Source organism: Austrofundulus limnaeus, unplaced genomic scaffold (assembly GCF_001266775.1).
Source record: "Austrofundulus limnaeus strain Quisiro unplaced genomic scaffold, Austrofundulus_limnaeus-1.0 Scaffold2106, whole genome shotgun sequence".
Taxonomy (NCBI): domain Eukaryota; kingdom Metazoa; phylum Chordata; class Actinopteri; order Cyprinodontiformes; family Rivulidae; genus Austrofundulus; species Austrofundulus limnaeus.
The window spans coordinates 11,122-30,424 of NW_013954508.1; the positions used below are offsets into that span (position 1 = coordinate 11,122).

Here is a 19,303-nt window from a genome sequence, read left to right on the forward strand (position 1 = left end):
GAAGAAAGGGGGAATCACTGCTCAGAGCTGCTGTGTACTTTGGCAACACATCAGTGCATGCCTGGCTGTGCGATGAAGGCTTAAAGTGTGTGTGTGTGTGTGTGTGCATGTGTGTGTATTGTGCCTGGAACCTTCCCTCTCCACTCCCTCCCTCCCCGTTTAGCCTCTCTGCCATAATAACACAGGAGCACCTGCACGCCTGCGCCAAGCTCTCCCACTACCCTCCACCCATCTGTCCCTGAGCTCTCCCACATCCATCCAGGGGGAGGGGGTGGAGGAGGAAACATATGACACAAAGGAGGGGGAGAGAAAGAGAGGAAAATAGATCAGGGACAGAGGGAGAGGGAGAGTGAGGCTGCATATATCGATGGCATCAACAATGGAGCAGTAGGATCCACAGAGGTGATAGCCCGCCTGACAGCGGCTGGGGGGGGTTCAGATACTGTATTTGAAGAGGAGGAGGGGGGGTGCTCCTTTTTGGTGAGCACAGAGAGAGGAGGAGGAGGAGGAAGAGGGAGGAAGAGGCGGAGGAGGATGGGCCTGGAAGACAGACTTGCGATGGCACTGCAAATATTGGATTGAAAGCAGTATGGTAACGTTTCTGATTTGATTTTTCACTGTGTTTCATCCTCACGTGTCCACGTCTCGCTGATGTCCATCGTCCTGTCTCCCATGCCACAGTGTGTCTCCGGCAGGGGGAAGAAAGCAWACCCTGTCCTGTTGTTTTCATGCCTCAGACATCATCTCCTCCGACCATCGGGAGCCCCGATCCACCCTCGACGTAACTCTGCTTTTAGAAAAGACATTTTCAAATGTCTGGTTTTATTTTTCTCCTTTTTGTGTTGTTTTTCTGTTGTCTGTTTTCATCCATATGTGACGCTGAGATGCATCCCCCTCCCCACCTCCCTACTACGAGCAACTGCTGAGCTTCTTGAAAAGATCTGACTCTCTAGTCATCTATTTTCCTCTRTTGTAAAGTGATCAGAACCTGCTTTGTCAGTCTCACAAGTAAAATAAGCGTAAATCATCGCAGCTTGGATTTTAGAGCAGGTCTGTGTGATGTTGTGGTGTCATGCCTCAGCTCATGTTCATCTGATTACAGTGTTTGGACATCAGGTGGAATGTCATTAATGTCCATCCTCCCAGCCYCAAGTCACCTACAGATCCAACAGGGAATCCCCCCTCAGAGGGTCAATCATTTGTCCCCATCTSTTAGGAACATAAAGACCACCAAGAMGTTTCAGATTTGCATCAGTTACATCATATTCTCATGGTTTTAAAGCTTCTAACTGCAAAGTCATGAAAACAGGTCAAAAATAACCATAAAGTAACCTGACCTGCAAAAATATTTACCTCGTAATGTTATGTCTTTAGATTAAATTGCCAACTTACATACGTTTTATTACAAAATCAGCCTGAAATTAGGGCAGCCTTCAATAAAAGAACTGTTTGGGAATGAAAATTTTGTCAGTTTTGATGAGTTGGTACATATTTACACTTAGATTTGTTGATAAAATAGAAGACTTGATCAGCATTCTTGACATTTTTTATCTTATTTTGTCACCTGAAGGTCTCCTCAGAGATTCTACGCTTGTCCYAGTCTGTCGTATTTGTTGAGCCTAATGCAATGACTCATACCTCCACGTTTTCTGTGGAGTCAGCCTATTGCTTTGTTTATATCAGGGATTGGCAATCCTGGTCCTCAAGTGCCGCTGTCCTGCATGTTTTARATGTTTCTCTGCTCCAACACACCTGATCTGAATGAATGGTGATTAACAGACTTCTGCAGAACTTGGAAAAGGRAATTCACTCTCTGAATCAGGTGRGTTAGAGCAGGGAAACAACTAAACCATGCAGGACAGCTGCACTTGAGGACCAGGATTGCCTACCCCTGGTTTATATTAAGTGTGTACCTGCATTTCAYAATACATATCAACTAGGGATGCAACAATACATGTTCCCGTATTGAACTGTTCAATACAGAGAAGTGTTTATTCTGCCCACAGAAAGAATTCGTGATTTCCCTCATAACCTAATGTTTGAGAAGTATGTAGYCACTAATGCCCTACACACTTGTATCGAACAATACTGATTTTTAAAATTTATTTTATCAGCTTGTCTTCTGAAGATGCTCTGTGTTGAAGGATCGGTGGATCTGTGTTCGACTACTCCACCTAGGCTGCAGTTTTGAGTGCAGATCCACTGAGAAACTTGTTGTTTCAGCAACATTTAATATATATACGTAATAGGGGTGCAACAATACATGTACCCGTATCAAACCGTATGGAACAATACTGATTTTTAAAATTGACTTTATCAACTTGTCTTCTGAAGATGCTCTGTGTTGAAGGATCAGTGGATCTGTGTTCGACTACTCCACCTAGGCTGCAGTTTTGAGTGCAGATCCACTGAGAAACTTGCTGTTTCAGCAACATTTAATTTAAAAACTGTACTTTTGAGGTTGAACAAATGTTCATACTTAATTTAAATAAATTACAATTTTAAAAGGGCATGGGAAATTTCTCTTTTATGTATCGACAAAATATCGAACTGTGAGACTAAAGTATTGAACCGAACCGAATCGTGAATTTTCTGTGTRGATGCAGTCCTAATATCAACGRATCTGGAAAACTACTAGGGTCAACTAATTCAAACTTACCCATTTGATCTAGTTCAATCTTTATGTGTTTGATTTCATGGTTTGCAGTGAGTACCTTTAAATGCACATTTTGCAGCCACAGTGCGTTTTTAGGCAAGCGTTTCAGAGCAACTCGTTTGCGAGCCGAGGTTATCGGGCCGTTCTGGGAAAGGAAGCAGTGTAATTATGGATCATCTAATTAATGCTGCTCTGTGCACTCTCAGAGCAGAAACACTGAGTTTTTGAAATTAACCCCTTTTAGGCACTAAGAGGTTCTTTATCAGAAGGGGTAGTATAGTGTCTTGAAATAATGTTTAAATTACAATAAAACTCGTGAACATATAATAGATACTTTCTTCGCATGTYGAACAACCTTTATACCTGCATGACTCATATTGTAAGTTTGGTTTTTAGTCAAATTATTCACAAATTTGTCAAGTTTTATGTTCATCCTATTTCTTCATTTTGTCATACTTTTAGTTTGACTCATTTGAATTATGATTAATTGTAATTCTTATTTTTCTCAATCTAAATTGTATTTATTTTTTTTTGAAACTAGAAGAATTTTTGCCTTAGTTTTCATTTATTCCATTAATTTTAGCCTAAATGTAGAGGAGGACCAAAACAACAGTTGAATGCTGACCTTGAATATTGGAAATAGCTATGAATCAAATTAGAAGTGGTTTGAAACTTTTGCACAGTACATCTAATATGTGGTCCATTTTCTTTCTTTTGTTTTGTTTTTTGTAGATTTTAGTTCACACATGAATCCATCTGCTTGAGCTGTACCCCTCTAACTGTCTATTTGTCCCCTCAGCTGGACAAGAGTGAGGTGGCAACTCTAGGCCTACCTTCGACCACCAGCCATGGCGGCTCTGACAGCAACATCAGTTCGGACGGAGCGGCGGCGGCGGTGGCGGCGGCGGCAGGCGGGGTTGCAGGAGCGGAGGGTTTGGGGACCGGTGAGCCGCAGCGGACYCGCGCAGCCCTGGAGCACCTGCAGCAGAAGATCCTGAAGGTCACAGAGCAGATCCGTGTGGAGCAAGAGGCCCGGGACGACAATGTGGCCGAGTACCTGAAGTTGGCCCACAACGCAGACAAACAGCAGGCGTCCAGGATCAAGCAGGTGTTCGAGAAGAAGAACCAGAAGTCCGCACAGACCATCGCACACTTACACAAGAAACTAGAGCACTATCACAAGAAGCTGAAGGAGATCGAGCAGGTGAGCAAGTGCATCATGTGAGGGGAAGGGGGACAGCTGTGTCCATGGATGGTCCATATGAGATAAATCTTGTGCCAGCAGGAATTGAATTTGAATTGCTCAGATTGAATCTGACTGTGCATAATTTGAAATTGAATGCATTGGTTTGAAAATAAATTTCACTAAATTGAAACTGAATTTAAAGTTTTGAATTTGAATTAATTTGCTTTGAAACTGTGTTTTGGTTTATTAAAAATTCAGTTTGATTACTTTCACTTTTAGTCCCATAATTCACTTTCAGTTCTAAAATTCAGATTTTTGTGTCACATCCTGGTCCTTGAGAAAGCCAGGCAGGGTAATCAAACACAGATCCACAGATTTATGTTTCACTTTGGTGAAGTTTCCCTTCTGTAATGTAACAGAGTTGATGCAATCCACCGTAAAAGTGACAAAAACAGACAAAGTTATTTTATTGCAGTGATTAATGTTACCATGTATGTAGAAAATGTTACATTTACATCACATCATAGATCAGTCAGCAGCAGCATCTGATCAATATGTGATCCATGATGGGATGTAAATGTAACATTTTCTACATATACGGTAGGTAAAATTAATCACTGCAATAAAATAYCTGGCTTTCTATTCAATTCAAATTATTCCTGCTGGTACAAGATTTATCCTACAGGTCCGAGTCTTCCTCAGTTTTGTCTTCTAAACTCATCACTGCTGTCGTTTCTCTCACCTCTCCGCAGAATGGACCGGCCCGACAACCCAAGGATGTCCTGCGGGACATGCAGCAGGGGTTAAAGGACGTGGGAGCCAACGTTCGTGCCGGGATCAGCGGTTTCGGAGGCGGAGTGGTGGAAGGGGTCAAAGGTGGCGTGTCGGCCCTCACTCACACAGCCGTGGTCTCGAAGCCGAGGGAGTTCGCCAGCCTGATCCGAAACAAGTTCGGCAGCGCGGATAACATCGCCCACCTAAAGGACACTCTCGAGGACGGGGTCGGGGGCCACTCTGAGGACACCCCCACGCCCCGGGCTCTGAGTGGGAGCGCCACCTTGGTGTCCAGCCCCAAGTACGGCAGCGACGACGAGTGCTCCAGCGCGACGTCCGGCTCCGGCGTGGGCAGCAACTCGGGTGGGGCCGGTGGGGTGGGGGGACTGTTAGGGCCGACGATGGGGAGCCCCCGACTGGACGGGCACCACCATCACCACCATCACATGCCCAGCTCGTGGGACTCCCTGCTGGAGGGCCTGCAGGAGATCAAAGCCGGCCAAACGCAAATGGAGGACAGCATTGAGGACATGAAGGGCCAGCTGCAGAGCGACTACTCCTACATGACGCAGTGTCTGCAGGAGGAGAGATACAGGTGCTAATTTACCCACAATGCACCTGCCATCCTAATGGTTTCCACCTGCACGATAACGTGTTATTGGTCAATTAAAAAAAGTATAAATAAATCCTGAAAGATCAAAATCAACTCTTTTTTCCTCTTTGAGGATTAATCTTTTCATTTCAAGTACGACTTAAAACAGATCTACAGTATGTGTACAGCACAGGTTTTAGCACTTGTCAGAAGACTATTTTCAGCTCTGGATTACTGAATATTACAGTGAGTCGGTATTGGAGCAGGGATTCTGYGATTAACACAAACTAAACTTATTTATTGTACGAAACGTCATTTACTGAGAATGTCAGCTTGGATGATAAAAATAACTTTGGAAGAGCGTTTTGAGGTAAAGAGAAATTAACTACATGACATTGAATAAACTTTTTGTTGTTGTTGCGCTGTCTGTTCAGGTACGAGAGACTTGAGGAGCAGCTGAACGACCTGACAGAGCTGCACCAGAACGAGATGACCAATTTAAAACAGGAGCTGGCCAGCATGGAGGAAAAAGTCGCCTACCAGTCGTACGAGAGAGCAAGGGACATTCAGGTGAGAACGGGTTGGATACAGTATATATCTCCATTTTCTTCCGTTTATCAGTAGTCGGGTCATGGAGGCAACAGGTCCAGGAGAGAAACCCAGATCTCTCTCTCCCCAGTGACACTTTCCAACTCATCCTTGGGGAACCCTAGGTGTTCCCAGGTCAGAGAGGATACATAATCCCTCCAGCGAGTCCTGGGTCTTCCCCGGGGCCTCCTCCCAGTGGGACGTGCCCGGAGCACCTCTAAAGGGAGGCGTCCAGGAAGCATCCTAATCAGATGCCCGAAACACCTCAACTGACTCCTTTCAATGTGGAGGAGCAGCGGTTCTACTCCGAGCTCCTCACCCTCTCTCTAAGGCTGAGCCCGGCCACCCTACGAAGGAAGCTCATTCCGGCCGCCTGTATCCGGAATCTCGTTCTTGCGGTCATGATCCAAGCCTCATGACCATTGGTGAGGGTTGGAACAAAGACAGACCAGTAAATCAAGAGCTTTGCCTTTCGACTGAGCTCTTCCTTCACCACAACTGACCGAAGCAARGCTCTCATTACTGAGCATGAGGCCCCAATCCGTCGATCCAATTCCCGCTCCATACCATCACTCGTGAACAAAACATCCAGATACTTAAACTCCTCCACTTGTATATGCTAGTCTTTAATTTTTTTTCTCATTTTGAAACCAGTAATTTGACTAAATAAAACAGCTGTACTTTCTAAAGATCAATAGTGGCTTCAGTCAGTGAAAAACAACGGTCAATCGACCTTTAGCTCAGTTATGTTTATGAATATTTTGATTCACCGAACACAAAATTTGTAAAAGGTCTGAGCGCAGAATGAGCCACCGATGTTTAAATGTTCTTTTGTAAACAAGAAACTCTTAAATTCAACTAAACCTTTGTCATTGTTGTGTTTGATGCTTATGTTCAAGCGATGAATAAGTAAAAACATGATTTAATGGAGACTTAAACACAAACAGACAAACACCAGAACCATCTAAAAAATAGTTTGACTACCTTGGTGACAAATTATGAAAAACYGGTAAATCTAAAACATTTGAATGCTATTTCTGTTTATATGGTAATTGTGCTGAACTTGAGGGCCATTAAAGGGGGGATGTTATGTATTTTGCAGGCACATACTGTACTTCAGTTGTTATGAAATGCTGCATACATCAAAAATACATTTGCCTATCTAGTGTAAATATGTGACCACCACAGGAGATTCAAGGATTTCTCAAACAGGAATAAACAAGTCAAAGTAAGTCTGGTTTGTGACGAGGGAATGACATCATAACATGATAAAAAGCTGAAAAAAGTTGATTTTGCAAAATATGCCCCCTGATTAAGCTCCTTATAAACTCACTTCAAGAGTTATTTTAAAAAGTGACCAAATAAATAAAATAAAAAGGCTTCAAGAAATTTTTTAAAAAGCCAAATAATAAACTAATTCAAGGACTGTTTAAGAAATTTTCTCACTTTTTGTAAGGTCTGTTGGAGACAAACCATCTCTGTATTGGCTTCACTTTTCAGATACAGAGGATGATTCATTCAGAACGAACAGCAGAACTTAGTCACGCTGAAAAAATAAACTGATGCACTTCAGACGAGAAAAAAATCCAAATATGAAAAAATAATAAATATGCTCTCACACACAATACAATGTAAAAGTCAAAGATTTTAGATGTCTGCGCCTTTAACAGAAACTGGTGGAAATGGACTAACCTCGTGATTTCTCCCCGCAGGAAGCCGTGGAGTCGTGTTTGACCCGCATCACCAAACTGGAGCTTCAGCAGCAGCAGCAGCAGGTGGTTCAGCTGGAGGGGGTGGAGAACGCCAACGCTCGAGCCCTCCTGGGGAAGCTCATCAACGTCATCCTGGCCCTCATGGCCGTGCTCCTGGTTTTCGTCTCCACCCTGGCCAACTTCATCACGCCGCTGATGAAGACCCGAGCCCGGGTCGGGGCCACGGTGCTGCTGACCCTGCTCCTCTTCATCCTGTGGAAGCACTGGGACTTTGTGGAGCCGTGGTTACTGCCCAGTTGAATCATCAGCACTGAAGGACCAAACTGAAGCAGGGTAAAACCTGGGCGTACTTGGTCCCTAAACATGGACTGAATCTCCTTTAAAAAAGGCGTTTCCACAACAAAACTGAACTTGTCTGCTTGCCTATAAACAAAACAAAACAWAAAAACATCACTTCATCTCATCCAAATCTTCTGATGTGGAGGACAAATCTACTGCATTGCTATCACCAAAAACAAAAAAAAAYGAGAATTTCTTGCAACAAATCCTTGTTTTTCTAATTATTTATGATACTAAAGCAACTTCAGATGACTGTAGAACACTAATCAAGCTTGCTATTATCTTCATGTTGAAGCTATAGCTTATTCAAGCAGAAGTGTTTGTTTTTCCCATGAATGTCGTGCTCATGCATGTCTTCATATTTGCACTGAGATGCATCCAGCTGGCATGAGTTAACATTTCATTAATGACAAAAAACAGAAGAATCTTCAGAAGTTTTTTTTTTTAAATAAGGAAACAACAACAGCAAAAAAAAAAAAAAAAAAAAGTGAAGATATGTTGTATCCCTACTTTGTGTCACTCCTGCTTTTCATCACATCCTGTTCTGGTGTACTTCTAGGCTTTTTTCTTTTAATTTACTTGAAACAGAAACGTGTAAAATCTCACAAAGGAAATAAGTTGTTCGTTCTGTCCAGATGTTTCAGAACCCTTACTTTTAGAACTCACAAACACGTCAGGCATGTCGAAGTCCATATCCAGTTTGCAAAAACAATTATTGCTGTTTTATTAAAACCATGTAAGAAATAAATGATTTCATATATTACAGCAACTTTATGTCTGAATCGTCCTTGAAGCTTTACAGAAAAAAAAAGCTTCTGAATGAAAACATTTTAAAGCTGCAATTAACTTTTTAACTTTGTTAATTAATGTATTTATTATAAGAAAGGTTTGGATCTTTAATTGACTGAATGAAAAATAACCTCTTATCTGGTGTGAAGACAAACGGGATCAATTTTTTTTGTTAAATAGCCACACTTACACCAAGGCTATTCAACTAAAAGCAAAAAGACAGGATTTAGTGCTTTATTTTATCTCTTTGCTTCAGGATATGTGAGTATTCTGATTCCTGTGGAGCTCCTTCAACACTATTATGTTCTTAAAACTAATAAAGTCATTTGTGGGCCGGAATTAAGTTACATGTGGGCTGGATGTGGCCCATGAGCCACCGGTTGAATAGCCCTGACTGTATCTGGAAATTATTTTGAACAAACTTCTTGTTTTGCCAAATAATAAAAGCACCGCCTTGTGTTTTAGACGAACGAAATCACTTAAAAACAAATCCAAAAATAGTCAGAGGAGTTTGTTGTCTTTTTAATAATTACTGTCAGGCAAAACCTAAACGAACAATACATTTTTGACAGGTATTCTTACAGTACAAGACAGAACCCGAGGGCATCGGGGCCAGCGGCGTGGCCTCGGCTGACCTCTATAAAGTAAGACATTCATCGTCATTAGATTGTTCCGACTTTCACAGAGTTCACAAAATGTGTTTTGCGTTTGACTCGTATCAAACACAACATTATTCTCGATTACCTAGCAAATTCTAAAGACCTTGGTAAAAACGGCAGAGTAGAAAAGAACATCGTATCACAAGCAGAAGAATTCCTGATTTGATCCTAATTTTCAGTCGACATGAGAMACGTACAATATATTGCTTTCAGGTGCTCAACTTAAGAAATGGGTGCTCCGAGTCCCCCCCTAGCAAAAAACACATTCTTTAATATGCTCGTTTCTCGTCTCCTGCGGGTCGGGGAGGAGTCACCACCACAGGACCAGCTGCTAATTTCATTAATCCCCATCATACAGCAGTACCAAACTGCAGCCTCCCGTCACACATCTGAACTGCACACTTTTTTGCCTCTTTTTCATGGAATTAAAACAAAATGGCTACAAAAAAAATAAAAATTAAAAAAAATAAAACAATATTTATGTTCACTGAGAGTCTCGAGTCTAAGACACAGTATCCAGTCACAGCAGTATGTTGGAGAAGAAAAGACGAAACACAAACGACACGGGGATGAGTCGTGAATGTTCGAATATCTGACATGTCACAAGATTATAAAAAAAGGCTGAATTAAAAGCAACACAGAGTTTGGAATTTAGTCTGACGATCAGATTCCTCGTGGACCGTTTGAATGTGAAGCACCYAGATCAAACGTTACGGTGAAAGATAGAAAGCAAACGTTTCAAACTCCAGACTCCGTGTTGCCTTCGAGTGTAAAATGCTGTCTCAGGAGAAAGCCTGACGGCTGTTTGAAAATCATGGACACACAAACTTGGCGTTCAGCAGGACAGACATGGACCTGCTCCCACAGTCTTCAGGCCATAAAACAAAAACAAACGAACCCTGGTCCCACTAGCTGGGATCCCTGAAGCCTCATTTATGGAAAAGGCTCTTGCTGAAACGTCAGACACAGTTTCCAGCTCATTACTCACCACTACGCTTCTTATCTGGATTAAGCTGCTGAAACCTCGACAAGAAACGTGGTTTTCCCTCCGCAACCATTTTTTTCTCCTTTCAGTTAATCGTTTTAAAGTGACATCTGGGAAAAGATCTGATAACATTTTCATTAATGCAGCCCTCAGTCCGAGTCAACATCACAGCGAGAGAGGTACCTAAGCAGACCTCTGGGTGTAGAAGAGAATATAGGCCTGAGTGTTGCACACCTCCTCCACACTGCAAACCTTCATCTCAGAGTCGTTACAGTGGACCCAGAAACCTGAGGACGACAAGGTTAAAACCAAGGTTAAGCATCGAGCGCAGCCGGATGGTTCTACAGGTGAAACGTGCTCCTCACCTCCTTCGGTGTTGTAGCAGTATGCGGTGTAATGCCCTGAGCCGAAGCCTTTCCCATGATGCATAACCACAGCAGACAGATCGTAGGTGTAGCCTCCTCTGTGGACGGAGTGACCTGAGTCTGTGCAGCAGTACGGTTTGATGTTCAGAACCTGGTCGAAGGCCACGTGGACGCCGATTTTCTCTCTGTGGTTCCGGCCCGACCATCTGCAGAACAGAGAGGGGAGGAGGAGGATTCATGAACCTCGGGACAAAAAACYCTACACTCCTGCACTCTAAGAACAAGGACGATTAAAAGTTATGAATTTGAAGGCAGTTTGATCAAAGGCACAGACGTAGAGCAACTTGCCTGAAGCGTTTGAGGTGTAGCCGTAGAACCTGAGGTAAACGGTAGATCAGAAGCTGCTTACATGCTTCTGACAGAACCAGGGGTTTGTGGGATGATTTTCTTCTTCTTTCTGCAACAAAGAACAGCAGATYGTGAGTACCTCCACAGTCAAAAACTAACCTACGTTACTCATGAGACGCTTTGCTTCAATGAAACAGACGTTACTAGCCAAAACGCTTCTAACGTCTTTATTAAACAAAAAATGACAAAGAGAGAGAGTAGCTCCCAGCAGCAGTTTTAAACTGTTCCCTCCAACAAAACAATTTAAAAAAAGTTAGAGCCACGCATTTAAACTGTATAAAATGTATAATTATGACTTGGGCTGGGCGATATAGCAAAAAAAAAAAAGAAAAAAAAAAGATCATGATTAATTTTCTCATATCGTCCAATCACAATTTTTTGTTTACCTAAAAAGTGACTGAAAAATAATTTAACAAATAAACAGCTACAGAAATAAAAAAATAATGGCTGTTATTTCACTTTTATTAATATAATAAATAGCTGTGGTTCAGTAGAACATTAAATTATTTCTGCAAGGTATTTAAAAAGGTATTTACCAAGGGGAAAAAAAAATTATGTTTAAATCATAGAATCTCACTTTAATAAAGTTATCCTTTTGTAAAATTAAAGTTTTAGAATTGAATTTCACATTAAATATGCCATAGCCCTAATTATGACTTCCAGGGAGGGAAGAGGGATTACAGATCCTCTCCAACCAGGGAACGCCTTGGGATCTCAGAGGAGGAGCAGGAGAGAGTTGCAGGGTTTTCCTTCTGGACTTGTTGACCATGAATAACTGGAAGAAACTTAATCAGGGTTCCCACACCCTGGTCAACATCAAATTCAAGGAACTTTCAAGGATTTTCCAGTACCAATTTCCTCAAATTAAAGAACCACACGCAACGGCAATGACCTACTGCTACCGCAGAATGTCACCAGTAAACAGMTTTAATATCATGTAAATTCAATGAAAAACTGAACAACATAGAAGTTGTTGAGTCAYAAACAATGATGTCAGTTTACCGTAATCCTGAGTTATCACATTGTTGTGTACGTTGTTATCCAATGTACACTTTTTTATTTTAGAATTTATTTTTTTAAAAGATGATGAAAATCAGTCGTGTGAATAGAGAATTTCAATCCCCAAAAAACATTCAAGGACAAGTGTAATTTTTGGCTGTTTTCACAAACTTTCCAGGGCCGTCGAGAATTTTTTTTTCAAATTCACAAACTTTCAAGGATTTCAAGGACCCGTGGGAACCCTGATTAATGAAAGTATGGAATTTTGATTTCTAATTAAAGAAAAAAAAAGCTTATTATTATTATTTGGCATGCAACTGAAGAAATTTATTGGGGTTTGCTTATATACTGATCTTAATTYCACTACACATGGTGTAGTCTTATTATTAGAAGAACTGTAATATCTGTTAAATGTGATTATTTTGCGTAAATTGATGATTTTCTGTAGATACACACCTGAACACAGATTCAACACATAACTGAACCGTTAATCTTCATTAAGTTAGATTATTTCTGTCGGAGGACATGGCTTCAGCGCTGTGAGGAACCCTTCCTGATGATGCAATAAAATAGGCGGAGTCACGTCCTGTCCATCCTGTTATATTGAATGAACTGCCGTAAAACGAGGCCTGAACGCTGGTTAATAAATCACCTTCAGACCGAGCAGCTCTGTGTGTGTGGGTTGTATGAACTCTTCTATTCAATTTCCATGCATTGGTACATTTCCAGTGTGGTTCAAGCACATAAAATGGTAAACGAACACGCCTAACAATATTTTCTTTCATTACAGTTGTGTTATGCGATACCCTGGCCCTTGCCTTCCTACGCAGCTCCGCTCAATTCTAGTTTCCCTTCACTGCTCCGTCTGGGACTTCTCCCATTGAGATGGATTTCGCTGGCAGATTTTTAGCTGGGCCAATCAGAGAACAGAACGTTGATTTTCTGCGCAGTGTCTGCTGGTTATTTTAGCATACAGCAGTGGAGGAAGTGAATGAAGTCAGTCTGTGTTGATAAGGCTTCCAAATTAAATTAAATTTGTCTGACAAAGCAGCAGCTCTCATTTACAGTCGTCTCGTTTGGCTCYGTATATTTCTCCTCTCAGTAGGGTTGTTTATAGCACACGCGATTTCCGGTTAGCTTCTTAGCTTAGCCTCCTCCACAGCGACATACGTCGCAGCCAACTGATCCAATCGTTTTAAACTTCAGCAGAGGCCACGCCTCCTGCAAGAAATTGATTCTCTATGCATCAAGTCCAGACKCTTGAACGAAGCAAAGTGAAGAACAGGGTCTGGTTTAAACCAGGCTAGTTATGCGACTGTGTTAATATTAGTTTTGCGTCACTAATGTTGCCCAACAGAACAGGCTGAAGGTTTCAATCAGTTTTAATCACCAAATATTAAAACTCAGTGGAGATAGAGTGGGTGGGTTTTGGGTGGGAAATCCTGGTTTACAGGACGTTCATGTCCTTTAGTCAGTGATAACTGAACCTCTGGCAGGAGGACCCATCTTCACTCCAGATGTTGCTGGATGGTCACTGGCTCGCTCAATCTGCCATGAAGGAGGATACTGTTGTTTACTCCCTCATGGTGTCCAGGCTCTCTCCACATTAAAAAAGGGGCAGATGACACCTGCAAGCTTGACAGGGCTCCCTCTCCATGCCCTCACCCATCATGCTGAGGATGTTGTCAAACTACAGCTCTAGTTCTCTTGAGACGAGCAGGAGATGCCCACAATGACCCTGTGAGTAGTTTGAGAGAAAAACTGTCACACATTTTTCTGAACGTGCTCCAACCTCCAGTGATCGACCTGCGTGGCCCAGTGACTCATGTCAGAAAGCTAAGAACACCACGAAGCTTACCTCACATCCTGGAGACTTCAAGAATACTGTTAGGAAACTAGTCTAACTTTACTCAGAAACAGAACTGTTAGGAATATGTTAACAAGTTTTACAAAAGACTTCTAAATAAGTTTTTGGTTTTAAGAAAAGCAGCTGTTTTCCCTTCTAAATAGAAAACTAAAAAAAACATAAAATGCTAAATATTTGCCTTTCTTCTAAAGACTTTCACTTTGATCTTAATATTTGCTCTTAATAATTTATAGACCTACTTGTTTATGTATACTGAAGCTTCAGGTAAACGCTTCATCAAAAATTAACGCGTTAAAGATCAATTAATGAAGCTTTCAAGTTGAATGAGAAACCTTTCTGAATATCAAAGTGAGCAGAAATACATAGTTCAGTCKCTCGTTGGTAAAACTGAACGGGCGATGCAGGTTTGTACTCACTGTTGCAGTGGTTGCAGGCGTAGATGTTACCCTCCAGAGCCTCCATCTCTGTAAACTTGGACAGCATTTCCACAAGGGTGCAGCTCCGCTGGTAAGCTGTAGAGCCCGAGCCTTTGTTGGTACTGTGGTATCGCTCTGGAAACTCCAAAGATAAATCCCAGAACGGCTCGACCGTGTTGGACTTGTGCTTACACGACAAACACGTCACCTACGGAAAACAGAGGAGGAAAATAAGAAGGGTTGTCATTTATTTGAAAATGGGAGGAGAGTCTGTGAAAACAGCAAAAACATATGGCATTTAATTTATTTCCAAATCAAGCTGCAGGATTTTGACAGAAAATGTGAACTGAAAAACTCAACTATAAGTTCCCTTTTACCTGAAAGGTTTGTGAATTCATTATAAAATAATTTTATAATCACTACAATGATGAATAATAGCAGCAATGAGATGCTGTTCAACAGCTGCGTTTCCATTGCAAATGTGCGCAAAACTTTGTCGATATTCTGTTAATGTCGAAAAAACAGTTTTGCTAATGAGGTGTTTCCATTAAGTAAGAAATGCTTTTAAAGTCACGCGTGAATACGTTTGTTCTCGCGATAAGTCATTACAAACATGGTGGCAATGGATGTAAACACATAGCATATTGCTACCACCACACTAGCGCTCATCATCAGAGGAGACGTCAGCGTTTTTTATCGAGGCTTTCCAGCGACAAGTCCCTACTTGGGAGCGGCTACGTGTGCTGTGTTTTTGGGAAATTGTAGTCATGAGTTTACTATTTTATACTACTTCTGTGATATTAGTACTARTTCTACTTCCTGTTAACTTCTTCGTCATTGTCTTTTTCGCCAGTAGAAACAGCCGGTTGTTGATCACTTGACTCCCGTGATGCGCAAAAAGTGTTTCCATTGCAGTTTTGCGAAAAACACCAATTTCGATACYGCTGAAAAACCACCTCATCCTACCGCAAAAACATTTTGTCGAAAAACGTAATTTTTTTTCGAAATTGACGTGTTTCCATTGAGCAAATTTATTTTCGAAATTCTAATTTCATCTAATTTCATTTTCATGGTCAATGGTAACGCACTGACTGAGACATGTTTCATTAAGTTGCAGCATGTTAAAGGAATACTTTAAACATTTTAAATGTGAAAGGTTTATAAAACAGCATTTGCACAAAGAAATGAGAAGTTTGACACAGAAGTTGCTTTAAGAAAAAAACAGTTCACTTTAGGTTTTGGCCGTGCTCGATATTTATTCAATATTACTCCTAAGTGAGGTTGTTCAATAAGCTGCCTGAAACAGGTAGGATGCTGACTCTTTACATTCGCAGAACTAGCTTCAAAAGATCTGAACTATCGTAGAGATAATAAAGCCAGGAAAGATGGAAGCTCTTTAATCACATTTCACTGTTAAAATGTTCAAATGAAGTTAGGCAGGTGGGTAAAAATATAAAAGAAATAAAAGAAAAATATCTGAAAGTTTAATGAGTATTAATTGGATTTTGGTTGAGATAATCAGCGTCTCACCTGGCTGAGGAGCTGACCGTGAAAGATGGTGTTGAGAACCTTTAGCACTTGCTTGGACAGCTTCCTCTTTGTGATGGGGATGACTATCCGCCGTTTGGAGCCCTCCGTGTCCAGCTCCTGCTGCACCTTGTCCAGCAGCTCACACAGGAACTCCTGGGCGTCTTGCTGGTCGTAACCGCGGAACGCCGGGATGAGGTTCCACACCGAGTTCAGCATGGCGAAGGGAGACACCAAAGACCACCGGCCCGACCACATGACCCTGAAAAGRGTGTGCAACTCGTGGCACAGAGACATTTGCTGGCGAGTGGAGCAGCGAGACTCCTTGGGCTGGACCAACTCTGCGGCCTGCGGGGAGGGCGGGACGCTTTCTTTTTTGCCCACTGGCAAATTCAAGCAGCCCGCCTTCCCCACGCGTCCCAGTGGGAACTCCGACAGCGGCGTGTTTCCACCACTGACGACCCCTCCTGTCACGCCCTTCAGGGCCTGGGAGTGGTTGGTTTTGGCCAGCAGCTCCTCAGTCTCACACAGGTCCAACGTTAGAAAACACTCCCTGAATTTCTGCAGGTGGCTCAGCACCTGCAGGATCGAGTTCATGTAGCACGTGTTCCCCAGGTTGCGCAGACCGGTCACACCCGGAGCGGGTCTCCTCTGCGTCACAGCGTGCGGGGAGTAGTACCGCCTCCGTTTGGCYGCTCTGCCGTTCGGAGGAGCCTTGCGGGGCAGGGTGAGAATCGAAGGCTTCCTGGGAGGAGCGGGAGGAGGTAGGCGTTCTGGCGGGTCGCGAAATTTGCGAGGAATGAGCGTGACGGTCGAACGTGGCGCCTGAGTGAGAAGCCTGGCGCTCTTTCTGGGAGGAACACTGACGAGTTCCTCCATAAGCCTCCTTTTTACCTCCTTCTTTTGTCTCCTGGCCTCCTCCAGTTTCTCCTCGCGCTCATTCTGAAGCTCTTGGTGTTTGCCTAACCACGTCTGAAACGTCTTCCTCAGGAGCGTTTTCCTCCTGTGGCGCAGAGCCAGCAGCATGGCGGGCTGTAGCCCGCCTTCGCCAGCTCCGGTGGACGAGCGCAGTGACCGCCTGCCCGGGCCCCGAACCGTAGAGAGGGCCCCTCTGAGGAGCTTGAGGTCTCCCTCTGCGTTGTCATTGAGTACATAGTCTCCACAAGCAAAGCAGAAGACATCCAGCTCCCGCACCTCCATAGCCAGCGGGTGTTGGGACTCCTGAAAGTGTTTGAGCGAGTGCTCCTCTATGAAGCGCCCACAGGCCACGTGGGAGCACTTGAGGCAGGCCCACACCGAATCCGTGGTGCTGCACTCCACACAGTGCCATTTCTGTGGATTGAGAATGGAATGGTCTTGGCCCAGACGAAGGCGTCCCACGTGCTTACAGCGGTCCATCTCTCCAGATACACATGTGGCCTCAGTGAAAGGACACACGTCCTGCCGCCGAGCAGCGACTCATTCTGAGGGGAACAGTTACAAACACAAAGCAAGTTTAGGAGCTAATAACACCAGTTACATAAATGTTTTTAACGGTATATTATATACTGACTGTACAAGTACTCTGCTTGATCCGGTTGGAGTCAAAACATCACATCATCTTCAGAACTGAACTCAGATTCTGCCCACAGTCACCACCAGCACCAACAAGACGAGTCTGAGAAACAAAGAAGTCATTTAAGACTAATTAGCTAAAACGAACAAGACGACAGTAWATAGTGTAAAATAGCTCTGCACAAGCAAAGCACCTCTGTTGACAACACATCAAACTTCACCAAGAATATTTAGGACAGTCTAAAAGTCTGAAAAAAAGTTTAAAGAATATTTAACCAAACAGTAAGTTACTTAGTTTTAACTAACTTAACTAAAAGGGAAAATTTGAGGATTGTGATTTGACTGCTAAAACTCAAACCAGCACATCCAGTTACAGACAAAAAAGCAAGTTTTGTTTGTAAAGTTTTTGCACTTCACAAAATGTCACAATTTACTACCCAAACATAAAAACATACAAACTATGATGTAGTTTCTGTATCAGAACTTAGTTTTTCCTTCTTTATTCATCTTTTCATCATATTTAACCTGCATTTGGTGCTTCAACACACAAAACTGCTAAAAAAGGTAGCAATACTATAAAGCTTGTTAATCCCTTTGATTGTTTTTCAGTGTTAATCATATTAAAGTATTATGGATGCAGAGTGATGCTCTTGAGCAGCAGACCTGGTGCTGCAAATTCCTCTGCTTAGAATGAAGATTCTTTACATTGTTGTGTTGGTACTTTTACTTCAGCACTTGTATTAGTACTGCTATGATACATCATTAAAACTATAAAAGTTTCTGAAAGGAGTGTTGATGTAATAAAGAATGATCGTCTGTTTGGATTGTTTCTATTTCACGCTGAATTTTCTTGATTTTCCTCTCAAAGCTGTGACAACTCTCAGGTCGGTGCAACTGGTTTCTTGTTAGCTGCACCTTCTAATCCMGTTGTTGTGCTGCTCCTGCATGCTAACCGACCACGATCTGATATTTAATCTTTGTATATAATAAATGTTACCTCTGCYTGTGCGTGGTTTAATGTCTGCGATTGTGGCTCAGCCAGGCTGGCTTCTCACGCCGTGCTAAGCTCCCCCACCATCACCATGTTCAGCCAGAACAAAGAACACAGAGCCACTCTCTCCTGGAACCTCCACCAACTTTGTTGGGTCGAGGCAGCCCAGCGGGCAGTAAGTCAGCTAACGCCGCTAAGCGTTAAGCTAACAGCGGCTCTGCTCAGAGGGGGTTAGCCCCGCTGAGCCCTCTTTATGCCGCGTCTAATATAAAACGCACCCTGTTAAACACGCTCGTTTGCTTAGCTCGAGTTAGCCATTACTTGTTTTGTTAGCTCCGTAACTTGCGTTAGCTACATCGCTACCGCTTTCCCCCCACAGACAATCGAAGTTAACCTAATGCTTGTTGTTGTTCGCTAACTAAAAGGTTTAGCTCGTGAGCGAACTGCGCCGCTAATCGCTTAAAAAAAACTCCCCGGTGACATTCAGCACGCGGAGCCGGCTGCAGGCACCGGGCCTCTCGGCTCGGCAGCGCTCAGTTCCCGCATCTTTAAACCAGAAAAGGCTAAGGTGATTTTTACCATCGCTTGTGTTCATCCTGCTCTATCCATCCATCCGGTGCACTCTGATGAGAGCTTGTTGTCCTCCTCGCAGATTGAACAACCCAACTCTATCCGAGCCCAGACCGCTGCTCTCATTGGTCCGAGACCGAGCGGGAGCCGGCCTCTCATTGGCTCAGGGGCTGAACAACAGGCGGCAYGATGGACCGTCCGACCGTCCACCCACTGAGGCCACATGGAACAATAACCGAGGCTGGGCTGCGAGCCGGAGCCGAGGGGAACGGGTGTCCGTCGGCTCCCGACCCCGGTGCACACGTTTAAACTGCACGAGGAGCTGA

The 19,303-nt window shown here is 43.1% G+C and overlaps 2 protein-coding genes across 3 annotated transcripts; one reads left to right on the top strand and one right to left on the bottom strand.

Annotated features, from left to right (window-relative positions):
• The first annotated feature begins 282 nt into the window (after positions 1–282).
• tmcc2 (transmembrane and coiled-coil domain family 2) lies at positions 283–8,616 on the top strand. The gene is made up of 5 exons (XM_014034417.1): positions 283–592; positions 3,456–3,860; positions 4,595–5,211; positions 5,643–5,778; positions 7,509–8,616. Exons 1-5 carry the CDS (start codon positions 590–592, stop codon positions 7,806–7,808), a joined length of 1,461 nt encoding a protein of 486 aa, XP_013889871.1. The 5' UTR covers positions 283–589; the 3' UTR covers positions 7,809–8,616.
• Positions 8,617–9,143: 527 nt separating this feature from the next.
• Positions 9,144–19,075, bottom strand: usp49 (ubiquitin specific peptidase 49). Of its 2 annotated transcripts, none has more exons than XM_014034414.1 (7): positions 18,987–19,075; positions 17,415–17,519; positions 15,866–17,325; positions 14,336–14,543; positions 10,994–11,102; positions 10,646–10,851; positions 9,144–10,567 (listed from the first exon to the last, which is right to left on the bottom strand). In XM_014034414.1, the coding sequence occupies exons 3-7, from the start codon at positions 17,258–17,260 to the stop codon at positions 10,464–10,466; spliced, it is 2,022 nt and encodes a 673-aa protein (XP_013889868.1). In that variant the 5' UTR covers positions 17,261–17,325; positions 17,415–17,519; positions 18,987–19,075; the 3' UTR covers positions 9,144–10,463. The 2 variants fall into 2 exon arrangements, with proteins under 2 accessions (XP_013889868.1, XP_013889869.1); XM_014034415.1 differs by lacking the exon at positions 18,987–19,075 and adding an exon at positions 18,414–18,486.
• Positions 19,076–19,303: the final 228 nt, after the last annotated feature.